At 37.0% G+C, this 27,175-nt stretch overlaps 1 protein-coding gene across 12 annotated transcripts in view; it reads right to left on the bottom strand.

Annotated features, from left to right (window-relative positions):
• Positions 1-2,494: 2,494 nt before the first annotated feature.
• pcdh11 (protocadherin 11) overlaps positions 2,495-27,175 on the bottom strand; it is a 203,751-nt gene continuing 179,070 nt past the window's right edge. For 10 of the 12 annotated variants that reach the window (XM_058798150.1, XM_058798152.1, XM_058798148.1 and 7 more), the window contains one exon: positions 2,495-6,781. In XM_058798150.1, the coding sequence (XP_058654133.1) occupies positions 6,384-6,781 (398 nt within the window). In that variant the 3' untranslated portion in view covers positions 2,495-6,383. The remainder of the gene's footprint in view (positions 6,782-27,175) is intronic. The other 2 variants (XM_058798144.1, XR_009274189.1) reach the window with 2 other exon arrangements.

The raw sequence follows: 27,175 nt of genomic DNA on the forward strand, positions 1-27,175 counted from the left end.
TTTTGCCAGGGACAAATTACAAATGGCTTGCTCTGTGATTCAATAGTAACTTTGTTATTACTTTGTCACCACACCGGTTTAAACTCTCGCTCGCTCTGTCTTCCTGTATTCGCTTCTGATACAAAAACTATTGCTGGATTTAAACGCTGGGTCAACACGGCAATGAGACATAAGCCACGCTGCTGCGCTGCCTTCGGCAACCCACTTGAGCAAAAGGAAAAAGCTTTCTTCAGCGGTGATGTGATGACCCCATCTAGATGTCCTTGATGAGATACTCTGTCTGTACACATAAGCCCTCTCTCACCAGGCACGGTGTCACTGTGTAGTAACCTCAAATCTAGCAACTCGTTTAGCTTCCGCGCTTAGATCGCCACATCCACTGGGACTTACCCGGAAACTCAGGTGGGCTTTAGCCGCGCAATCAGTGTGGGCCGCCGCAGTGAAGTCTCTATCTACAGGTAAAGAACAAAACGGCCATGAGTCTAGCAGTTCCCCCTTTTGAGCTGCTACAACAAAACTGGGTTGATTAGCTCTATGCTAGCCAGTCATGTCTCATTCATCTAATAAAATGGCCATGGGGATTAAGTCTGGGAAAGTGTGGAAGGGCTCGCTGCATGTGTGACTGCAAGACCCCGTCCGTACCCTTTCGCCCATTACCTTTTCTCATGTTCCCCCATGCATATCAACCCATTGTCACAGCCACTTAGTGTCTCCACTTGCACTCTCTGGTCGCACACTCCAAAAATGCTAGTTTCTGGATTTTACACTAAAGCACTGACATGACTGTGCTTAAAATTCTCTCTTAAAGGGATAGTTCAACCCAAAATGAAAATTCTAAATAACATTCTAAAAAAAACAAAACAAACAAAAACATTCTAAATGTGTATGACCTTTTCTTCCTTGGAACATAGAAGATTTTTGAAGAACTGTTTTTGTTTTCTGAAATTCAGTGGGAAGTGTAAAGCTCCAGAAAGCACATAAAGGTAAAGTGAAATTAATTAATACGCAAACTTAATACGCAACAACTACACACACCTTAATTGTTAGCTAACGTCAGTTCTCAGTAGTTCTCGTTCTCGTTCAAATGTCATAGTGCTTGAGGTCTGTGTTGCCATAACTGATCTGCCATAGTCTTTTTCTATATTGTTAATAAATGTTTTAGTTTGATAACCATACATATAACTACAACGACAACTATATTAGCATCATGATACTCCATTTATTATAAGCGGGTGGCAGTTTTGGCATCTGCCACTTTAAATCAGATTGGCTCTGATTTCTAAATTCTGATTGGCAGTCAGTTGGTTATTTTTATTGCCCATCAACTGGAAAAACAATTTTTGAAAGTGATTCCAACGAAATCGTTTCTCTGTGCACTTATTATAGTTGTGATGTGGACTCTGCTATTCTTTTAAGTTTATACATTTTTAAAAAAATATATCTTTATTGTTATCACTATAGTTACCGCTCTTTGTGTAAACAGGCCTTTAGAGGTTTTTTAAATGAAAAAAAAAAAAAAAAAAAATTGCTTTGGCAAATAACTGAAATAAGTTTGTTAAAATGATTAAACAGAAATAAATGTAAAAATGACAATCTGATAGTTTGTAAATAATACTAAAATGACATGAACATTTTTCAAAAATATCTTATTCTGTGTTCTGCAGACAAGTGTGTGTAATTATGACACAGCTCTTTTTTGAGTGAACTGTCGCTTTAAATGAACATTTGCATGCTGTTAAATTCTAATTTGTTTCCCTGCTACTTTATCTGCATTGCAGTCTGGATGCCCAGTATTTCTTTAGACTAACGAGGGAAAGGATGGATAATTGAGCTTACCCCTATATATGAAAGCTCACACTCATATACACATACGTGCTCGTCAAGCATCAAAAATGTAAAGCCAGCAGAAAAAGAGTGTTACTAGGCAGTTCAGCAAAATGTTCAGGAACTTACAGTGCTGTAGGTAGACCCTTTTTGCTTGGATAATCTTTATTCATTTGCTTTTTAAGACTCCTTTCTTGCTCCCAACTCCATCTTGGGCCCGGTCCAAAGCTGCAGTCCTGGCACATTTGCAGAGCACATAATGGTGGTTATATGCCCAGACTCACCAATTATTCTTGAGCCCACCTAGGTGGCCTCTTCTCTTTCCACCTAAAATCTCTCAGGTGTGTTTCCGAAGCTCACCTCCTACTGAATCACTGCCTCTAACAGCTGTATAACTGCTATTGTCTGTACAGACGGACTTAATCAAGAGTTCCCTCCGCCTTGCTTTTCTGCAAATAGACAGCGTTTCGTATGCATATTGCTCGCTTTCCTTAATGGAAGCTGGTCCATAACCGAACCACGTTTCTTTCTTCTTTTTTGTTAGTATTCTCCTCCACCTCCTGCTTTCTACATCAAGGCTTTGCAGTCTATAAGAGAAAAATAGGATTAAAGTGTTTTGAAATGATAGGACACACAACAGAGCGTCTAAAGATACACAATATTTAATGGTTCAAGGAAAATTCAAGACAAGAAAAAACATTACACCAAATGTAAATGAGCATGTTCTTTTTCTTTTCATTTCTTTTTTAACTTCTAGGAGTATTTTACAGGGGTACGCTATCAAGATACACTTCAATTGTTCAACAGTGTTCATTGCTTGACTGCTGGCACATATGAAAGCTCACCTCCAAAGAAAGAAATAATTGTGAAATACAACAAATGATGTTTAAATTACAAGCAGATTTAATATATCAGCAGTTTTATATTCTTTTCAGATTCTATACAAGATACATAGTGTGTACATACATTATCCGCCCGCTTTTTTGCCAGTATACATACATGCACACACACAAACTCACGCGCACACATATAATAATATACAGTATGCATATGTTTTGAATACATTACAACAGAGATTGTCCTCATTTTTCATGATTTTTGTCTTTTATCAACTATTTTCAGTAAGTATAAACCACTTTTCCTTTTGTTTACACATACAGTATGTTAAAATTTGTTTCCCAGGATTACTGCTAAGTATATCTATGTACACTTTGCTCTTTTTTTTTCTTTTTCTTTTTTCTTTTTTTGTACGGTAATGATGAGAATTTATTTGATTTGTGTAACGATGTGTTGGGCACTCAAAGTGTTTTACCATTCTAATCCTTCATACTAACTATAAAACAACCCGAGGAGATGATGGTATGACAGCACAAGCTACTGATTAGTGTCAGAACAAGGGTTTAGTGCTACAGAACACAATCAGCCAGTGGAGGTCAACTGGAACCACATGCAAATGAAGATGCCTGACTACAGAGACGATCTGCCATAATATTTTCCTGAAAAAAAGTAAAAGGAAAAAAAGAAAAACTATCTATCAGAGTAAAGAAACACCTCATTACCAAGGTTGCTTACATGATACATCAGGGAACAAACTTTTTAGAAAAGTACAAAAGTGCTAGAGGGGAGAATAACCATGCATATTGAGACCTTTTATGCATTTATTTATCACAAAATGTTCTTATTTTCATTCATTCTCACACAATTTTTGTCTTTTTTACTTGGTAAACCTTTGGCACTAATAGAGTTTCTCCACTACTCAAAAATTTCAGCAAATCTTTAAGGTCATACATTTTTAAAGTCAACATGAAATAGCATTTGCAACTTCTGTAATTGTGACAATTTTCTGATAGAAACAGGATATTAAATGAGAGGGAAAAAAAAGCTTACAGTAGGATATGATTGGACCTGGTGAGTGTTGCTCTTTTTTAAAATTAATCAAAAGTGTCACTCTCAACAATTAGCAACAATAATATTGTGATCAATCAAACAATGTGCATTTGAATTATAATTATATGACGTGTACAAAACTGCAACAACTTTATTACTACCTTTGAGGCCCAGAGAATTCCTTGCACATCCTTGCATTGGTCCACGAAAAGGGGTTGTTTCTGTCCCAGACTGAGGCTAGATCTGAATGTTTGGCCATTTTTTTAATCATTATTGCCTGGAGATGCCAAATTAAAGAAAGTTGATCGAGAGGCACAGGAATTTACGTTTTAATTAAAATGTAGATGTGCATTTTTTTCTTTAAATGAAAATGTGTACAGATGAATCATTCACAGAACCCCCAGTGACATGCATTAAGAAAGTAAACAGGGTATCTTTGATTTCATGTTGACTCTAAGCATGTAAAACCTCTAAATTCATGCAGTTCTGAAAAAAAAAAAAAATCTCTACAGCCCCATTCTTCAAAAAACATTGTTTTTAATCACTGGAAATTTAAAAGACCTCCAAAATCTGATTTCAATTTTTCAATTACTTGTAACTAGGTGTTTTCTATTCTGTCATGAATGAACAGAAGCAGAGATTTTCAAGCAGTGTTAAGCAATACAGACACTACGGCTGATAGTTGTTAATATTTCAAACCTTGCCTTTCGAGCGTTTCTGATCTATTGTATGGATTAGGAGAGTTTGAGTTGAGTCACCATCCTTACACTCGATACTCTCTCTCCGTCCCAGCTAGCAGACGTGTAAGAGCTCGAGCGAAAGACCAAGCCACCGCTTCCTTCCTTTAATAGAGTCCCACACCGCAATTATTCCTCTTAATCAAGAGTGTTCGACAGATCTTAAACTGTTGTTGAGGGAACAGCTGCCGGAGTGATTGTCAGTTCTCTCGCATCAAAGAGCAACACACTCCAACACGTCTCGTGGTGACACATTTCTTGTCGCTGGCACGTACACTATTTTATAGTGAAGTAATTTTTTGGATCACTGACCCAAATATTTCTGTGTCATCAGTATATACTAAGGAGAAGCGTTGGCGAATTAAATTTGTGCTGATTTCTCAACCCGCACAGCCTCTTTGTGGGATTACTTTATGTCTCTGTTTGAAAATACAGGTACTGGATGAAAATATGACACGATTGTAAGCAAACTTCTACTTCACTTAGCAGTCATTACATCCATACAATACACATCTACATCTTAAGGCTGTTTCTTTGACATCATTATATATAAACCTCGCAAACGCTTAATTTTTACGCAAGTTTAAAAAGAAGTGCACATCATACAAGCACACACACATACAAAAGGTAGCCAATTATGCTATTATAGAGCAGCGTTCTGCTTCTATAGCAGTTATGGTGATTACTGATCAAAGTAATTATACTATTGGGAGATTCTTGTAATTGGTTCCACAGCACTTATTATGGTGCATAAATTGTATATATCGAGAGAAAAACTTGATATAGTAGTGCGAAAAAACAAAGGATGCCTTTTTAGCCGTGTCTGTGCCTCTGCTAATGAGATAACGTTGAAAATAAGCGGGTTTCTTTTAATGGCAGAGAAAGAGTGTCAAATGCATGGAAACTACCAAAATGCTGAGCATCAGAGGAAGGCTCTGAGCTCACCAGGGAGAAAAGAGCTAACGTCAAAGTTTAAGAAGAAAAAAAAGCACCCTAATATATAAAAGTTTCTACGTGTTAACACAGAGCAAGGCTAATTTTTGCAGAGAGGCTTAGCTGTATCTGTAGTCTTGACAGAGTAAGCAGCACATTCAGGGGCATGGAACTAGGTCTCTTTAGCAGAGTAAAACAGACTCAGGCGGAAATTCGGCTGGAAACGATGCACCTCACCGAAGCCAAAAGAAATACTGCAGTCACCCAGCGCTCACACATTACACTTAACCTTATTGACTACGCTTACATGCGTCGTAATATTCCAAATGCGGTTCTTAACTCAGAGCCTAATTTTTATTGTTTTGTTTACGAGTGTGTCTGCGTCCATGTGTAAAGCACAACGAAACAACCACTGGCTTTGCTGCTAGTGAGCACCAATTAAACTCACCAAGACCACTAGCTGCAGACACGCGTTCATATGTATTTAAAATTAGACCAGATAATGTGTGGAATATGGATATATTTTCTTTGAATAACAAGAACATGGCGTTTACTTGAATGTTTTTTTTTTTATAATTAGGAATATCAGCGAGCATGTAAACGTATGCAATGATTTCTTCCAGCAGCACAGACTTTAAAGTAATTTGTTAGGTTGCATTCAAGAGGCACACAAAAGAATAAAATAAAAATCTTGTCCCTTTTGATCAACAGTAAAGCTTAATTCATTTGCCACTAATATGTCACTAAGACACATTTCACACCGCTTTTTTTTCATTTTTTGTTTTTTTTTCACTTGAAGAGCTACTTTGGTCTATATCTACCATTTGTCTACTGTACATGTTTCAGTTTCACAGAGGATATCGAAAGCTACCGTCCTTTGCTTTAACTTCCCCTTCCGCTGTGCCGTGAAATGTTTGACACATGCTAATAACGATCAGAACCCGTCAGCTTTTCCATTTCAATCACTCTCATTATGCAGTGCTCTGAGGCCTACCCTCGCTTCTACAGCTGATGCTCGTGCAGGAAGGCAGAAGAGCCTCCGCCAGCGGACATCTGGGGGCTGGATGTGGCGGAAAAGCTGGCTAGAGGGATGACCTTGACGGCATCATCTTTCTTGCTGCAGTGTCTCTCAAGTGTGTTGTAGAATTGGGGCCGGTTGCTCCCTTTGTCCAGATCATCTTTGGGCACTGACCTGCCAAGGGTGTGACGCCCATCTGGCTTGGTCCCCCGCGCCCAGCTTTGTTGAAAACCAAAGGAGGGCAGAGTGGCGGTGCTGGACGTCTGGAATTGGGTCAGTGCTGGCGGCATCCAGCAGCTGTCAGAATGACCCAGGATCAGACATTCCTGGGTACAGGTCTCCGAGGCCTCGGCGAGAGCTTTCTGCAGGTTCACTTCAATAGCTGTGGATGATGAAATGACAAATGCGGAGGCTCAGTCAAGAGGTGAACACGGAAGACAAAATAAATCATACTTTCTCACTTTGCTAAGGCAATTGGAGACAATACAAAGTTGGCGCTATCAAAAGGTGACCTGTAAATGTCAGCTTCTGAGAGAAATGAAAGGCAGCGATAAATGTTTAATTCATCTGGTAATGAGAAAAACAACACCAGTTCTTTTAATTTAAATGATATTCCCATGGTCCTAAGTGTTTACCTACAATATGCGCCGAATTCCCTGTAGCTTAATTAAATCTTAAAAAAAAGTCTCTGTTGTTTGTGTCTGAGATTGGCTTTTTACATATTAAAGAATTAATGAACGGCTCCAAAACCATTGTTTATTTTAATCACAGTCATCGTGGCACACCTTTCTTCTGCTGATGTCTCCCACTAAAATCAAGTCAATTAAGACAAATCAAATGGAAACACAGCAATTCTTCCTCCTTCACCTACTTGTTAGCACAGTTGACACGTACAGTAAGCGTGCTACAGTAGCTGCGAGCAAAAGAACGTGATTTGCTCAAAGGAAAGAGAACCGTAAACTACAGTACTCAAACTTTCTTATCTCATTAAACTTGCTCTGACATCACATGCGAGATGTGCCAAGAAAAAGGCCTCTGTATTGAGCCCCAGCCATAAAGCCTGTCAGCTCTAATAATTAGAATGTAAAACAGTGCTTGTGGAGGCAGGCTGGAGCCCTACAGCGGCGCATGTATATCTTAACCCGCCAGGAAAAGGAGAGCCCTGTCTGAACATCACTTTGCTCATGCTGGTCCCCCTCCAAGCTGTCATCTAGAAATAATTTAGCATATTTGCATAAGTAAAGATGTTAGAAATAATTGAAAGGGACTACGTCTGGTTCCCTTGCATTACATGCTTGGGTTATTTTTATTTTTACCATCAGGAGCCAATATAGTTATTGCTTTTTTATGTTTAGTATATTAATATCATGCAGAGGGAAATCAAAATATTCTGAATTGCAGAAAGACAGAATACATATTTAAACATTTACCCAAAGTAACTGACATTCAACTGGCATTCAATACGTTTGATCAATTCAGGCATTTCCTGGGAATCAAACCCATGGCCTTGCTATTGCTAGCACCATGATTTAATGTCTGAGCAACAGATATCCATACATAAGCTGCTATGGCCCACTAAGCCATCCACCATACTGGAACTGTCAAAGTTGGTTAATGAACACTTGAGAACACTCTTACAAATGTTATTGCTCATCAGAGAACACTACCATAGGCTGCACAATGATGTTGAAAATTCATTGGTTTGTTAGTGTGAGTATTAAAAGCAGTCTCTGAAACGTTGACAGTTAGATGGTGGATGTGCTGGTGTGTCTGGAGCAGTCAAATGAGAGATCTACCTACTGTATATAACGTACCTCTGTGCACTTTTTGTGCGACACCGTTTTACCTACCTTGCTGCACGTTTCGCCGCAGTTTCAAATAGAAATGTCCACTGAGTGGAGCTAAAACACAGGTTCAATATGTGAACCCTGGCACGTTTTTATTACGTAGATATTGGTACAAATTGCTGTTTTTTTATTACGTTGCTTCAGATACGTATTGCGGCGGTTCAGAATTCAAATATTCGGGGACTGTTGCTAAAAGTTAATGCTCTATCGTGTTGGAAATATGCCCTACACCAAATCCAGCCCTAAACCTACCCGATAGTGTTAACAAATGCAAAACTGATATAAAAACGTACTAGCTGATGCAACTGTGCCATTTGAACTTCCTTTTACGCAGATTTTAACTGCTTTGTCGAACCGTAGTTACACGGGATTCGAACCAGTGCTTCCGTCTCCGTACTCCGTGAGCTACCGAACAAACTTGTTGTCTATGAAAACCCATAGATACGAAGCTGGATGTGTGCGATGCTAACGTTCAAAAGCATCAGTTTTCAAATCTCCCAGCATATTAATATTGTTTTGAAGTCATAGCATGATATTCTTCTAGTAATTGTGCGAAAATTACGCTTTATTAATCGAAACTCTGTAAATTTGTGTGAACGTGGTCATTTATTTTGGAAACTGCAGTGATATGTACTTATTCGTACATATTTCATGTCACGATAAAAAGTGCACCCAGGTACGTAAATGCCATGAGACCAGGTAGGTATATAAATATCTATGGTTTTATAGTTAGTACTTCTATTAAACAAACATCTGTAAACAAATCCAAGAAATGTTTGTTCCAATTAAACATGTCATTCAATACTGTAAAACATCAATAAAAAAACAGTACTTTGTAATTTAAAAATACTACTTTACCCAACATTTGTTTGTGCATTTGCATGTTTATTAAAGTATTATGCCGTTAGTTTAGCAACATGCTAACGTCAAACTCCATTTAAATCAATTCAGTCTCCTTTATACAAACAGAGTTGGTGCCAATCTAGAGCATTCCAAATCACTAAATATGATTTAAAGCTTCCTTAAAAGGTAGATGCCAATTAAGTCATATACTTCCGTATTAACAAGAAAGCTTAGCGTGTGTGTACAGCCCAGTGCACAGCCTGTCAAAATATACTCTCCTTACAATAAGGTAAACATGTTATTTTGCTGCATTGATTACCATTTTTATAACCACAGTTTTACTACAAATACCATAGTTAAACTATGGTTAGTGTAGCAAGACCATGGTTAATTTGGGGTTACCATGGTTTAACTATAGTAACCATGGTTTTTTGGTTTTATTTGAAGTAAAACCATGGTTAATTTTCGTAAGGGTCATCCTTTCGTCCATGCTATTTCTCTTCAGAAGTTATGAGAGATAAAAATGGCTTTGTACTTGATTAGAGTTTACAGGTAGATTTTTACCACCTCTTACTTGAAAATAACATCTGTCGGGAATGCTGCTCCAAACTGGAGATCCAGTTTGTAAACTCTAGGCAGATCAATCAACCCCAACCTCAGAGTTAAGCTTTATTTGACGCAATTTCCAAGATGACAGCAAACAAGGCGGATAGAGAGCTGGTTTACATGCATTTTTATGTATTTTGATCAAAGTGCAATATATAATAAATTGTTTGTTCATCAATGAATGCCTACCTGTTTTTCTCTTTCAATGTCTACTAGATAGACAGCTATTTGTACCATTATATTTGACATTATATTGTTTAAAAATTTGAAAAAAACGAATGACAATATACTGATTTTGAGACACTCTGAATGTTAATTTTGCCATAACCGGCAGAATATCAAATGTTCTTGAGTCATGGTGCCATCTTTTGGTGTGGCAGACTGGAATGCACTGAGGTTGTTGTGGTCTCCAGTAGTTTGTAGTTGTTCCAAAGCCACTGGAAGGCAAGCCTGCAACCTTTAGCCAAAAAAGTGTAACGGCTAATGCTAACGCTGCAGCCATAGATATGCATTGGGAGGGAGACCAGAGGCAATTGTATGGCTGAGGTGCCTCATGTAATCCAAGTTGGCCGTTGCACTTTTTCCAACGGTAATTAATACAGACCCTCTCATCTTCTAATAGTAAGACAATCTCTGGTTGTTCCATCTATTCAACGTCTTTTCAGACTAAAAAACAACAGGCTTGGGCACCTTGTGGATGAACTAATTAGTGCAAATACACAATTCAAGGTGCATGTGCAAGCTGAATGTAGAAAGTATACACGGTGAGGAAAAATTGGGTTGAACATGCACTGTCCCGATGACAATATTTACCCCATGTGCACTGCATACGCATAAAAACTACAGCATATTGTGGGCTTCGGACAGCTTACTAGATTTTGGAATAGAGCTATAGTATGCTCTTATTTTACATGTCAGTTTGTCTTAATACCAGAGAACTGGACAGAATAGCACAAATATAGAAAGCTATAAACAGAAAGAGAGGAACGAGCGAGAGAGATGTGGCCACATGCTCCCGGTCTTACTCTGCCATAGTCTGCCTCAGAGCATCAGTGCATAAATCAGCGGAGCGGTAAACGTGTCACCTTTCAGAGGGTCACTAACTTCATTAAGGAAAAATGATGCCGCTCACTCACTCTCTGAGCAAGCAGAATGAGTCCTGGCCAGGTTGCTCTCGGAGGCTGCTGTAAATCACCCCAGAGCTGCTTTGGAAATTGGAGGTGTCTTTCAGAGCCATTGTTCTTTTGAGGGGCCGAGCGCATCACGCCACGCTGGACAGATTCATGTGCGCAGGCAGACACATGTCCGGCCCTAACACATTCGCTGAGAAGCGCGTGAGACACCTTTAGTGCATTTGCCCAGCAGGTCCGTGTGTGTGTGTGTGTGTGTGTATGAAGCCAATCAGCACAAGCAGTGGAGAGTATGTGCGCAATTACATTATGTGTAAAAGGTGTTTTGAAGCCACGCTGCTTTCCAGTGTGCAGAGGCACAGCACGAGCTGTCAGTGGCGCTATGTCAACAGCCAGGAGAGCTACTATTTTTCGCATGTGATATTTCACATTAAACAGCTCCAAAGATGTAGTCCGTATCAGTTTCTCCTCCACAGGGACTAGTACTGCTTGACTGATGTGGGTGACAGCGCTGAATGCTTTCGTCAGCCCGAGGCAGCGGCGCACTCTGATGCTGTTTAAGTGCTTTTTGTATTCAGGGGGAATCACTACTCTCCTGTCGAGCTTTTAAAAAAAGAATCAGACCCCACGTGCTCCGGTCTGCGCATACATAGATGTGTCGGAAAACCTCGCGTTTCGGGGTAAGAGATGGTATTTTTAATTTCACCTCTTGCAGAAAAAAAATGGAATGTTGTGCGAGGTAATGATATTTACATTATCGCAAAACATAGGCTTAAAAATGTCAAGCCTATTTACTCTGAGAGTAATAGGGCTTATAATAATGGCTCGCATTTAAAGCAAATTGTCTGCAGATTGAAACATTTTGCAAAATGGCCAGTGGTTATTGATTGAAGTCCCAGGCTGATTCACACTTGTAATTACAGCGGTGCGAACGCTTGAAGATATTTTCAATCTTCCCCTGCAAACATTGTCTAACGTTGTCGTCAGAGAGATTGGTAATCGGATTGCTCCCATATGACAAACCGCAAAGGTCTCGTCTATTGTTCCAAAACCTGAGCTTTATTTTCCAAACTAAAACAAAAGAAAAGCATTTCAATCCTTAAAGGGATAGTTCACCCACATATGAATCATCATTTACTCACCCTCAAATGGTTCTAAATCTCCATGAATTTCTTTCTTCTGCTGAACACAAAAGAAGGTATTTCAAAGAATGTTGGAGACCAAAGAGTCCCCATTGACTTCCATCATTTTTTTTTTTTTTTGCATACTATGTAAGTCAATGTGGATAATTTGAAGATATTTTGAAGAACCAACTGTTTGGTTACCAACATTGTTTATAATATGTTATATTATGTTCAACAGATAAAAGAAACTCAGACAGGTTTGGAACAACTTGAAGGTGAGTAAATGAAGACAGAATGATCGTTTTTGGGTGAAATAGCAATAGGACTTTTTTCTCCCCCAAAAAAAACCAAAAAAAAAAACCAAGTAAATAAATAAATGTATATGATATATGAATGTATTATATGAGCTTATGAATATTGTATGTTGTATGGGACGCTCCTGGTCAGGAAGTGTGATGAAACGGTGTTTGTAACACACAGACATGCTGAAGTCAGACAATAAGCACGGATGACAATTTGTGACAGGGCTGTTAAGCAAATCAGCACGACCTGAATATATCTTGATGGGATTTACATCAAGGATGCCACAGAGATGATTACTCAAGTCATTATGTTAGCATGTGCAAACCCATTACTACCAATTAGAAGGCTAATTGCATAAATATAGAACATCATCTCTCCCCGCTCTCTCTCTCTCCTGTCTAAACATTATCTGGTTGACTGTAGAGCTTAAGAAAAACAGGCTCTGTACCACCTACGGCACATTTCTGCATGGAGCAGCGAGCTTTATGTCACATGAGACAATTCAGCCTTGATTTTTTTTGAACGACATATGTGATTTTATTTAAAAAATGTGATAGAGGATTCAGTGTATCATTGCTTTTAGTGTCTGTATGTTTTGAACAAACTGTCTCAGTTGTGTTGAAAAGCACAAATAAAAGTTTTATGAGAGACCATGGCAAAGATTTAGGGTTGTGTTTTTTCCCCAAAATGCAAATGATCAAGTAATGAGTCTTCATGGAGTTCACTGAGCCAAAACATATCCACCAAGGGGGTACACTGTGGCATATTTGATCAAAGTTTAGTATCGTTTCAGCCATGTATGCAAATTTTACATGTATTTAATTGGTGCACTTGATATGAGCACAGTTAGAACCCTTGGGACAGGAGAAGAACACGACAAGAGAGAATATCCATACTAAATTAAGGATATTATTATAGTTTCATCAGCTGACAACCTTAAGGAGAGCTGGACTTTCTTGTAAATAAAAACTAAAATGAAATGAAATGAAATAAAATAAATAAATATAAATTTATAAATAAATAAATAAACAAATAAATAAAGTCTTACGCTACATTCAACTTTTTAGTCTGGAAAAGCAAAATCCCCAAAATCTGTGTGTGTGTGCATACAGTATGTAGTAAAAAACATAGTTTTTTCCATTACACTTAGTTAGAAAAAGGTGAACTGAAGAATAACATAAATTTTACAATTTCTTATTGGAGAGGTTAGAAGGTTAGATGCAACATTTTCACTCATGTCAGTTGATTTTAGGATGGATGGATGGATGGATGGATGAATGAATGGATGGATAGATAGATAAATAGATAGATAGATTTTAGGGGTTTGACTTATGTATTGTTGTAACGATAACTAGGCCAGTTGTAACAATTTCACTCATGTCATTAGCTTCCAAAACAAAACAAAACAAAAAATAAATAAACTTTCACTCATGTCATTAGTTTGGAAGATAAAACAAAACAAAACTAAACAAACAAAAATAACTAACTACTAAATAAACGCTTGCTTTGAATTCAAGAGCATTTTGAACTACTGTTTGAAAACGCTTGTGATTGAATCACGGTTACTGAGATCCAATGAGCATCTTGTGCTTCCGCAAGAACATCTTACTGTCTGTGAAGGAGGTAATATAGTCAGCGTCACAAACTGATCTGATTTATCTGATTAGTAAACTAGAAATACTACACAATTTAAAATATTTATCTTCTTCAATTAGATTTTGAATGCCAAGTTTTCAATGTGGTCACAATCTTCTGGACCCTTTTGTACATGCATGCAATACAGATTAAACAAAGGGCATGAGATTCAAACAAATCCCATGCTGTCAAACAAAATGAAATTTGAAAGATAATAATTGAGTTTGTAATTACATGGACTTTATCATTTCATTACACACCCACTCTGACTCCACATCTAGATTGGCAAATGGATGGTCATTAATAATAATGGAGCTATTTAACCCCATGGGTGTTTTACAAGGGGAAATATGCCATTTTTCACTCAAGGGTTGGACACAACCATCAGGTGAAATAAGAGGCCCACTTTTCATTCTCATGAATCAGGGAAAGGCCACTTACTGCAGGCTAGATGCATTTCATCACCAGCTCCACTCCAGCACCACTCTCGTATTTCATCGCTGCTTATGAGTGATTTACACTTTTACTTTTGCAGAGGAGATCCGTATGATTTCATGCTGCTCTTTGCTATTATATATTCATGAAGTCCCAAATGTACAAATGTACAGTGGGATGTAAACTGTGACATGCATCGCAAAAATAAATTACAACTGGAGGCCAGGGGCATGCAACACTCCAGCAACTGCAATATGTTAAGGAATATTCCAGGCTCCGTGGAGCCATACAACATATTTTATACACTTACGGGAGCTTTTCAGCTTCTTCACGAGTCCTACTTTCTGCAACTAAAGGTTACTCTTCAAATTAATCTTAATGATGACATTGTAACATATTATAATGCATTTCATTTACAAATTAATTTAATTAACAAATTGGTAGCCTATGTACAATCGTACATGAAAATATGGTCACAGCTTTTTGCCTCAATGAAAACCTAATTTGCTGCTTATCAGTAGTTAGTAAGGCAGTAAGTTTAAGGTAAGTTTAGGATTAAGGAATCTAAAATACGTCATGAAGAATAAAGCATTAATATACACTTCATAAGAACTAATAATAACTACCAATTTGCTAGCAATATGCATGCTACTTAATAGTGAGAATTGGTCCTTAAAATAAAGTGTTACCAAAAATATATAGAAATATCAACCTGGTCTCATAAAAATACGTACCTTTGCGCACTTTTTGTGCGACACCGTTTTACGTACCTTGCTGCATGTTTCGCCGCAGTTTCAAATAGAAATGTCCACTGAGTGGAGCTAAAACACAGGTTCAATATGTGAACCCTGGCACGTTTTTATTACGTAGATATTGGTACGTATTGCTGTTTTTTTATTACGTTGCTTCAGATACGTATTGCGGCGGTTCAGAATTCAAATAACCGGGGACTTTCGCTAAAGGTTAATGCTCTATCGTGTTGGAAATATGCCCTACACCAAATCCAGCCCTTAACCTACCCGATAGTGTTAACAAATGCAAAACTGATATAAAAACGTACTAGCTGATGCAACTGTGCCATTTGAACTTCCTTTTACGCAGATTTTAACTGCTTTGTCGAACCGTAGTTACACGGGATTCGAACCGGTGCTTCTCGTCTCCTAAATCCGTCTCCGTACTCCGTGAGCTACCGAACAAATTTGTCATCTATGAAAACCCATAGATATGAAGCTGGATGTGTGCGATGCTAACGTTCAAAAGCATCAGTTTTCAAATCTCCCAGCATATTAATATTGTTTTGAAGTCATAGCATGATATTCTTCAAGTAATTGTGCGAAAATTACGCTTTATTAATTGCAACTCTGAAAATTTGTGTGAAAGTGTTCATTTATTTTGGAAACTGCAGTGATATGTACTTACTGGTACGTATTTCATGTCACGCTAAAAAGTGCACCCAGGTACGTAAATGCCATGAGACCAGGTAGAGAAATATGCACAGATCAAGCACCATTTAAAAGTGAAAACAGTCCAAAACAAATATGTCAGTGGATTTTGATGTGAGAGGACAACAGAAGAAGGACTTTTTCACTGTTATGGATTATTGTGGACTTGTGGACTCTCATTCTGACGGCACCCATTCACTGCAGAGGATTCATTGGTGAGCAAGTGATGTAAAGCTAAATTTCTCTAAATCTGGTGTAGAAACAAACCCATCAACATCTTGGATGGCCTGTGGGTAAATACATTTTCAGCAAATGTTTATTTTTGTGTGAACTACTCCTTTAATAGAGCAAGACCCTGAAAGCACAGCTAGATGTGTCACAATGGCCAAATGCAGCATTCTGAGACATGCATACATTCAATGGGGAATAGCACAGACAAACTACAAGAACTAGGCTAGGTTATGTTCAGTGATGTGGAAATATAAAAAACAATACGCTGACTTCAAATTTTTTTGTCTTTGAATTATCTTTGTTTGGGGGGTTTTCTCAGCAGATCTTCATATGTGTGATTAATTGTGATTAATTGTGATTAATTAGATTAATTAATCAGCATATCATTTAATTAGTTACATTAAAATTAGTAAAATATTTTACTAACTTGTTAATCAGTGCAATTACTGACTCGAATGAAGAGAAAAATAGAGAGTAGTGGAATTCTATATATAGTCTATGATGAAAAATGCCCTTGTTGAGATTAAATGACCGATTGACAAACAGCATGACAATTTCAGGGGGAAGTTATAATTCACGATTGCACAGCTGAGTTGCTCTGGGGTCCAGCACAAGACGGAGTGTTTTTTTTTGAATAATGGCCCCCTGAATACGTAAAGTACACATCCCACCATCTGTTAGTCGGCAGTAAAAAAAAACAAAAAAACTTCAGGGCAACACATGTGCAGTTTCCTGTATTTGAATAAAAATCTGGCACGGACGATTTCTCCTCATGAAAAAGAGCATCTTACAAAGAAAAGCATGCGCTTTACGCCTGGCAAATGTTCAGACTTGTATCTTCTCAATTTGCTACTTGTTTATCTTCTTTCACACCTGCACAACAGACATCGCTTACAACACGAGAGTGCTGTCATACAGATACATTCATCACAACAATACTGACCTGTCTGTGTTACTGAGGATACTTAAAGGCATTTTTCTATTTAATTAGACAATTATTATGTTTGTTTACACACTGCATTCGCAATGATTATAAGTTCTGTTTGGCTGTGGAAGAATCAAGTCTCATAAATCATTACCAAATAATGTGCAATTATTTAATTGACTTAAACTCATTTTTTCAGCTTTTCAAACCACATCTGATTGACTGAATCCTTATGACATGGAAACCGCTGTGGCAGTACGAGGATGCTATATTTCACAAGCTGACTAGTATAAAATATGCCTGTCCTCTCAAAAGGGTGGAGTCGACTGACGGCACCTCAACACATTTTTAATCAAGGTGCATATTTCACAGCGCAGCTATGATAAAAAGTGGCCTTGCATTAATAGCAGTCATAACGGGCCTCATTCACTAATGATTGCACATAAATGTTCTTATGTGCAAAAATATTCCAGGTACATGCATAAATGTGTTACTTTCATTCTAACAATGATACATTAGGATTATTCTAAATGAGTGAGCTTGTATATGAATTTGGTAATTAGCATAATACAAGCACAAACCATCTCCATATAAGGGCTTTACAAACATCCTCTCCCATAAAGCTATTTGTCACACTCTACCAATGTGCCAATGCTCCAAAAATGTGCTTTCGTCTGAGTTAGAAACTGTTGAAACACTATAAAGTCCTTATATAGGCGTAAGACGAGAAGTATTTGGACTCTTTATGGTTGTCAAACATTAGGGGAATGTTTATGTGATAAACGGCACCTGTGGTGACTCTGCTATAGGACACCTGTGTGAACTTAAGGGGAACAGACTTCATCCATCCTCTAAAAATCACCTTGGGACCACTTGGTTTAAACTAATAGCAAAAATGGCTGGAAAAAGTAAGTTAGTTTTGAAAAAAAAAAGCATTATATTTTGAGCAGAACACACATGGTTTATCTGTGAAATTACAGCATTTTTAAGTGTGACATACAGCTGTTTTTATCCATACAATGAAAGATATTAACTGCATAGATGAAAAAAAGGTCAATTCATTTATGTTTTGTTCACTTGCATTGATACCACAACAAAAAATATCAGTGTTTTGACAGCATCTTAAATTTGAACTCTTTTATATATGTGCAAATTTAGATCTTTAGAAATGTGCATTTATTGTAATGTAAATATGTTTTAAATTCACTTTTAATACAAGTTATAATATTTTTAATCTGATGATTTGCAGTAGCAGCTTCAGTATTAATATTAGTATTTGGTCATTTCAGAAGATAAACTGTCCAAAATACTTATTGGAGCCACCATACATAATTATTCAATAGTTTGGGGTCAGTAAGTATTTTCTATTTATTATTATTATTATTATTATTACTTCAGAAGGCATAAATTGATCAAAAGTAGCTGTCAAGACTTTCATAATCTTACGAAAGATTTCTATTTAAAAAAAAAAAAAAAAAACGTTCTTTTGAACCTTTCTGTCAAAGAACCATGAAAAAATGTATGTTTAAAATAATGTTTTCTACATTGATAATAATAAACACATATTAATAGCATTAATAGCATATTAGAGTGATTTCTGAAGGATCATGTGACACTGAAGACGAAACAATGCTGAAAATTCAGCTTTGCATCACATTTAAAATATACATTTCAATAGAAAAGAGTTATTTTAAACAGTATTACTGTTTTGAAGTATTTTTTATCAAATAACTGCAGCCTTGGTAAGCATTAAAAACTTCTTTCAAAACATCACATTTTCGTACGGTCGTGTATATCAGTTGAGCTCTCAGATGATTGCCCAGAAATATTAAACTTCTTTAAGTCTACTTCCTCTTTTCCTCACTCCCACACACCTGCCTCTCCATCCCATTTCACTCTCTTCTGTATCCATGCTGTGTTTGACCCAATGCAACGGAAAGTAATTGCGGGCAGAAAACAACATTTAATGATTACTTCATCTCCGAGTCCTGAGGAGAGAGAAGTCACAGGCAGGTAATTTCAACAAAAGAGGGAGACCTTTTTTTCTCGACACACCATTTTCAGACAACAAAGAATATTATTGACTTGGCTGAGATTAAAACAGCAAAACAAATAAAAGAACAAAATCAAGGACAAAGTGACCACAGAAAGAGCTTGTCCCCCGAAACACGGCGGGTCAAACTCTCTCCACTGTCTTTTCTTTTGTTAGCGTTGATTAAAAACAAGCAGCGGATAAAAGATTCCATTTGGTGTCCGATCTGGAAATGAATTAAAGAAATAAGTAAATCTCCACGCTGCCACTCACACGCTCGAAGAATAAGATGCTGCTGTATTATCTTTCCAAACATCCCTCTCTCCATGTGTTTTAAGGTGAGACATTTTTTCCAATTTTCAATGGAAATCTTTTTTATTTATTTTTATTTTTATTTTTTTTTGGAGGGGACAAAAGATTTGTTGCGCTCTAGTCTTCTAGCTACTTGACTTTTTTTCCCCCCTCTCCCATGGACTGATGGTCTTGATTGTCTGGTGTTCATTATGTCTGGTGTGGTCGTACCTCTCCTGTGTGTTCAGGCCTCTCCTCCATTAGGAGGGGGGTGTTAGCATCAACACAATCAGCACTGCCCAAACACACAGCATGGGCTGAATAGAAGAGAGGTGCAAACACCATAACAATCAGCAATCAGCACTGATCATGATAATAACATAGAGAGTGCTACAAGATCCATGCTGCGCTCTCCCTCCCCGCCAGGAGCACTTATTGTGTACATGGGCCAGTATGTGAAGAGAAGCAATAAATTCAGCCACAATTTGAAATGTGAAAAATACACATACAAAAATAAATGGTAAAATGCCTGATGATAACTGTTTATGTGTTGTTTTTGGTTTTTTGACAGCTTATAATTCGCTAGATCAAAGTCTAGGATAAAATATATACAGATAAGTACATCATATGTCAGGTGTTGTAACTGGTCACTTTTTATTTGACCATATTAAAGACATTTGTTCTTTACAACTTTACTGAAAATACTCCTGACAATACTCGATAAATTAGCATATATATAAAGTTAAAAAGAACAGCATTTATTCAAAACAGAAATCTTTTCTAATAATATAAGTCTTTACTATCAATTTTCTTTAATTTTTTATCAGTTTAACACATCCTTGCTGAATAAAAGTTTTTTTCATGAATCGATCGCTCGATCAATCAATCAATCAATCAATCAATCAATCAATCAATCAATCAATCAATCAATCAATAAATCAATAAATCAATAAATCAATCAATCAATCAATCAATCAATCAATCAATCAATCAATCAATCAATCAATCAATCAATCAATCAATCAATCAACCAATCAAATTAAAGATCCCAAACTTTTGAACGGACATTTATATTGTTAAAAAAGATTTCTATTTTAAATAAATGCTGTTCTTTTAAACTTTTTATTAATCAAAGATTCCTCAAAAAGTATCACCTTCCAAAAAAATAGATGAAATAGAAAACAGTTATTTTACATTGCAGTGATATTTCACAGCATTACTGTTTTTTTTCTTCTGTTTTTAAACGTAGCCTTGATGAGCATAAGAAACTTATTTATAAAACATTACAAATCTTACTGATCGCAAACTTTTGAATGGCAGTGATCATTAATTATATACTGAATTATTTATTATGTCGTTACCTCTCGTCTTGTATATTCATTGTACTGTGTTTTTTTTAAAAATACAAATACACCATATCAATAGTTAATTAGTTTATTTAAATGGTTTAAATGTATATCAAAATGTGAGTAAAGAAAGAAAGAAAGAAAGAAAGAAAGAGAAAAATATATACACACACAAACTTGATTTGACCTCCACACTGGACAAAAAGCAGAGTAAAATGCCAAATTTACATATGTGGAGAAATCTGCCAGTAAAGTGAAATGTTCAATGGACAACAATTTTTGAAATGTAAAAGGAAGGAAACTATTTCTTTGGGGTAAAATATCCACCTTGTATACAGAGCCGGTGCTCTTATGAAGAGATAACAAAGATGGATGAAGCAATATGTGTGAGAGATTACGGAAAGCTTTGGAGGTAAGGGCACAGACAGAGCCACGCACTGCCTCCTCGAAAACTCACTCGCCATTCATATCAGTTTGTAAAGCTGGGATGTTCTCCATGGTGGCTGATTTGAACTCAGTTACCATTGGTAGTCCTCAAAATATGTTTTTAGGCTTGCCAAGAACATCTGCAGATAGGCTTTAAGCTATTTACTACAATGCAATGTTTCTGTGGGGAAATATGATATCAAATATGAGGAAAATAACATAGAAGATCCAAAACTGGTTTAGACGTCAAATTCACGTGTATTGGTTTGGAGCAGGTATATCATTTGGACCCAAACAGTAGCATCGTATACAAGAACACCAGTGGGCTTTTAACTCACACAATAGTCTATACCATCAAATAAATTCCTTTGGGATGGGAGGGAATAAACTAAGCCTCCGGATCAGCAATATATCTGTTAGTCACCAGTGATTTGTTCTTTTCCCCTCAGCAATATATTTTGGTAACTGCCTCTATGGTCAGGCAGATAGTGAGTACATGGCATCAAAGGTGGGCCATCTTTCAAGCCTTTACTGGCAGGACAGAAGGCCAGCTGCCGCGCTCACTCCATTGTCTCGCAAAATAGATGTACCTGCAAATGATGGAATCGTTAACAATGGCAATTCCGAGAAGTGGGGGTGGTTAATTAGCTGCTAGAAATATTTAATAAACAACCTTCAGGGTCTCTTTGTGTCTGTGATATATGCCTCGGAGCGATGCGCTTTCTATTCGACATCTGATTCAAGGAAGGGCCACATCCAATTCTCTGAAAAAGAGCTAAGAATAGCCTGAGTGCTGTGAGGGCCGTCCGTTTGAGGGGCTTCGTGCATTTTCCAACACCGAGGGGGTGTTGTCTGAGCTACAGTTTTATAGCGCTGATGGATTTGCGAATTATTTGGCATCGCCGCTGTAAAGAACAGAGAGCTTAGCGACTCGCTTTGTGACAGCAGCCTGCGACTTATTAAAGATGGTCTAGGACACCTCAGGGATACCCCCTGATTTCAATAAATCACATTTTCAAAAATGAAAAAAGTTCTTAAACTGCTGTAAAATGTTAACATTTCTGCTTCTCTCATTCTCTGCAAAAGAAACCATTTTTCTCACTTTCTTGTAAACAGAAAGGCAGCCACATCCCTGCTCCTGACCCAGTACTCTTTTAAGTCTCTTCGCCTGCCTCTGCTCCGCAGGGAACAGAAAGTCTTTCAGGCATCAAGGGGACATGCCATCAGTTTAGGAATATCTGAATATTTTGTGTTGTTGTCATTATAACCTCTTGCTTTTTCTTGCCGTAACCCAGAGGTATAGCGGCGAGTCAGAAGTCCAACTTTCGGATACAGTAAATCTAGAATAATTTGCATGTAAACTCTCCCCTGGATTGACAAACATTTTGCTACCTCAGATTTATTAATAGTTAAACGTGTGCATGTTAATGAATCCCAGATATTAGTATATAGGGCGCATATACATGCTCATTCACAATTCATAATTTCCGCCAACAAATTACAACTATTTGAATTTCATGTACACAACAAATGTTTTGGAATCTTCAGGAGTCGCTTTTCAGATTTGGCTCCAGTATTATGCATAAATGCAAACATTATTCATTTAACAAACATCATTCAGTTAAAGTATTCTTGCAGACAAAAATACTGCTGGTGCTCAGAATAATAATCTATAATAAAAAGGAAAACAGACTACGGCTTTCAATAATATTTCATGATTTAATTGGTTAACTCATTTTGCTATTATGTATTTTATGGCAAATGGTGTTATTAAAATTCAATGCCATTAGATTGCCTAACAATTTGAAAATATAAATACTTTTAATGAATCTGAAAAATATGTCAGAATGGCTTTATGAACAATTCACACAAAAATGCTTGTTTCATGAATGAGGTCCAGTGATGGAGACAGATTTTAACTTAGAGGTTGTGCTCTCAAGATTTGTGTATATTTCATACATGTTAGGTTGGAGCAAATCAACACATTTGTATTGGAGTAAGATATCTTGTAATACTATTTTTTTTATTTTTTTTTTATGATTTATATAATTTGTTTTTTGTAAAATTTTAAAATTTTTCTTTTACATTTTCTGTCATCAATAATTGGATTTTTTAAAGTTACCTTTTACATTTTTTTCATAAATGTTTTGTTTTTCATAAATGTTTTACCAATTAAATTTTGCTTTTAGAAAAAGCCTGTTTAATGGCAGGTCTCACTGTGACAACTTACCCCATATATAAACATATATATATATAAAAAACATGCATGCTTCCTAAGTTGCATAAGAAAGTGTTCTGTTGAGCATGTAAAACTGAAATGCCACTGCACTGTAAAATATTGAAAGAGTCAAACAATCAAGCTTAACTAAACTGAGTTTGAATAAACTAATATGAATACATTACGAAGAAGCATAAATCAAATTCCATGACATTTCAACAATTAAAGGGTATATCCCCGAACGACCAGTTAAGCATTACCTAAAGTAATGATGCTATACTGTAAAGCACCACCACAGATATTAATATTTCACAACAGTATGGGATTGTTCAATTGCAAATGCACAATGCTGCTGTGTTGAGATGAATGCGCTGTATGTATGGCTTCATAAGAATATATTTAGAGTGCCCATACAGCAGACAGTTCCAGGGCTTCTCTTCCAAAGACATGTTTTTCCTCCACTCTCTTCCCTTACACTCCACTGTCTACCTGTCAAACGCCTGTCACCAGCACTTCGGCAAGGCCCAGAATATAGAAGAGACGCGTGTTAGACCAGCATCCCATTCCTCACAAGTAATCACAAGATGTGCAGCGAGTATATTAAGATCCTTATTTATGAAATATGCCATTAAATCATAGTTTTTACATCATGTCTCTGCATATTTATTGTCTCATATGTCACATTTATACAATAGAGAGATGCACTAGAGAGAGTTACGGAGCAGAGGAAGATATCAAAACACATTTCTGAGAGGGGGCTTTCATTTTGAGGTATGCAATTTTTAATCACAACATTCAGGCATGAATTAGGGTCAAAAGAGGGATATAATAATATCTAATCAAAATGCCTCCAGTTATTGTTCACTTCAAAGTATCAAAGCTAAAATAAATACATGTGTGTTTTTATTTACAGTTGTACTATAAGTTACGATAATGAGTATTTAAAAAGGGAAGGATGTGGTTTTTGGTTTTTATGTACACAAGAAGATCATGTTTCATGAAAAAAAAAAAAGAAAAAAAAAGTCAATTGTTTAACTAAATCATGTACAGACCCAAAGCTGCCAAGCTTATAGAATGGAAAAGATGCTGTTTGATGTTTTCCGTTTGTTGTTTAGGTCCGAGGCAATAGGGGAAATGGAAGAAGAAACGAGAATCAGATACATGAACCCTCAGTTTTTGCTGTTTTCTGAAGTCATCTCACTTACTAATGCACATGAAAAGCATAATTATTCCTCTAAAGTTTCTCATCTTTGTTTACGTGCAGAATTAACTGAATCGCAGGACAAATGTTAGAGCACTTTGACATCGCTTCGACCATTTACCACAATGTTTATCACGGCGGGCCGAAGAGCGTACGCTTTGAAAGGCCGAAACATGAAATATAAATACAGTATGGCGATCAATACATAAGCAAACTCAAAAGAGCCGGATACACACATGGGTCCAGGACTCAAAGGAAGCCAACACAGCACGATTCTGGAAAAAGACACCAAGTCACGATGAAGGCAGCTCAGAAGGACAAGACTTCCAGAGAGTGTAAGGAATAGAAAATAGCCACAGGGCTGTGTTCAATAGACTGCCCGAAACCTATTGACCTTATTGCTTTGAGTTTCTGTGTCCTGCCTGAGGCAACTGCTATCAAACATTAACACCATACGTACTGGATTGTGTCTCTATCCAGCCCTAGATAAGCCCTGGTCATTTGTCCTGCAGTGCCAGAGCACTCTAAAGGCACCGGAAGGGGGTGTCGTCGGGTTCTAGGTATTTTCTTTTCCCCAGATAACCCTTTGTCTGTCACATTTTATGCTTGGCATCTCTTACAGCTGTAATGTCAGGACCCATTAGCGTGTCTTGGTGATGGCATGGAAAGACAGAAACTCCATACTCCAAATGTCATATGCTTTTGTCATCATGTTGTGAAGCTGAGGACGAGGCTTAGCGTCGCCGCTTGTCATCAAAGCCATTCGGTGGCCTCAGCCCACTCGCCGTCTATACAGAAACCCATATCATATGTATGATAATAACGCTTCCTCGCGAAACCAATAGTGTTCGAGGAGTGGGCTTTACGGCGGATGACGGCCGTTAGATTATGTTAGTAATTTCATGGGATTTGTGTTTCTGGTTTGAGGATAGAGAGCGCAGGTTTTAATTTGAAGCTAAGATTAGTTGCCATTGGTCAGCATGAAGGTTCACATACCGTAATATTCCAAGGTGATCCCTTCATAATTTCTCACGTTCCTGATCCGTGCTCTCCGCTCTAATATTTCATAATTAGGTGAACCCATCAGGTAGACAATTTCATTTTCAATTAAAACTCTTCGCCCTTGTGACCTTGAGCGTAGCAGGGGAGCGCTGCATATAGACTGCTGCTTGGTATGGACCGGGTCCGGGCACCATTTAAAAATACTTTTTAATTTAGGTTGAACCCCTCAGCATCTAATCGGAATGCTTGTTCACCTTCATGGATGCTGGGAAGGTAAATTAAGGTGGACAGAGTAATATGTTAAGATGATTTCTGAAAAATGTTAACATGGTTTGGCTTCGAGATGTATTGGCTGTACATGTACAGTTGCACATTTAAAAAAATCATGATATTTAATAGAATAACATGCAAAAAAAATCTAGTCTGGCAATATGCATGCATTTCTAATATATTTTTTTTTATGTGTGTGCATGTATGTAAAACATATTCATTTCTGGATAAAAACACTGCATATAAAAAGAATGAACTGTCTCTTATTTGTTACTTATTTGTTAGTTTCTGCTCTTTATTTATTATTTTAATTAATGTGTTAAGTGGTGCACATTAGGCTGATCCCCGGTGGTATATATATATATACAGAACAAGTTGGTAACTATACATAGATATGCTAATTAATCAGTTTCTAAAATTAACAATTTTTGGATAAATACTGCATTTAAAAATAATCAACTCTCTCTTGTTTGCCCTTAATTTGTTTATTTTAATTAATAAACTTAATTTAATTTAAGTGCAGTGATCCACTGGTTAAAGTTGATTGTGGGTTGTAAATAAATACCACATTGTTAAGTGCCACAACACTTTAGTGAAATCACCCTATTCAGAAAAACTCTACACATACATGCAAATAAATCAGTTGCTAAATTTATTATAAATAATTTCTGGATACATATTGCAATAGAATAAACTCTCTCATTTGATCTTTATCTGTTTATTTTTCGCTCCTTTTAATATTAATTTAATGACTTAATTTAAGTGCAGTGATCTACTGGTTAAAGTTGATTACGGGTCGTAAATAAAGTAAATTCACCCTGGTCACTATACACAGACATGCAGATTAATCAGTTAATAAATTTATGAATAATTTCTAAATAAATACTGCAAGTAATAAACTCTCATTTGCTCTTTATCTGTTTATTTTTTGTTCTTTATTTGTTATTTTAATTAATGACTTCATTTAACTGCGGTGCTCTACTGGTGCACATTAGGTCTGGTTAAAGTTGATTGCAGGTTGTAAATAAATACCACATAGTAAAGTGGCACAATAATTTAGTGAAATTCACCCCACACAGCTTTGCCACAGTAGCCTATAGCATGGCTCAGACATGAATAAATTTTTTGCATAATGCCACAAATAGATAATATATAACTGGTGCGCAATCAAAGAATCCATGAACTCAATGTGGTGCCAATCAGCTGAATGTTTATTCAGCAAGCTCCTGCTTTTCATTTGGAAATCAGCAGAGATGTCGCAGTGAATCATCAGTCAATTGCTCTGAGCTGATAGAAAAAGTTGATTTCTGATGATTCCCCTCACCCTGCATGTGCCGAATACGCTGTCAGGCATTGCTAGAGCCACATCCAAAAATAGCCTATTATGGGCACTAAAACAGTCAGTCTTCATGGGCCAACAAACTAGGAAAATCCAAGCTATATACAGCCCTATACATCAACAGAGAAAT

The sequence above is a fragment of the Onychostoma macrolepis genome, chromosome 14 (assembly GCF_012432095.1).
Source record: "Onychostoma macrolepis isolate SWU-2019 chromosome 14, ASM1243209v1, whole genome shotgun sequence".
Taxonomy (NCBI): Eukaryota; Metazoa; Chordata; class Actinopteri; order Cypriniformes; family Cyprinidae; genus Onychostoma; species Onychostoma macrolepis.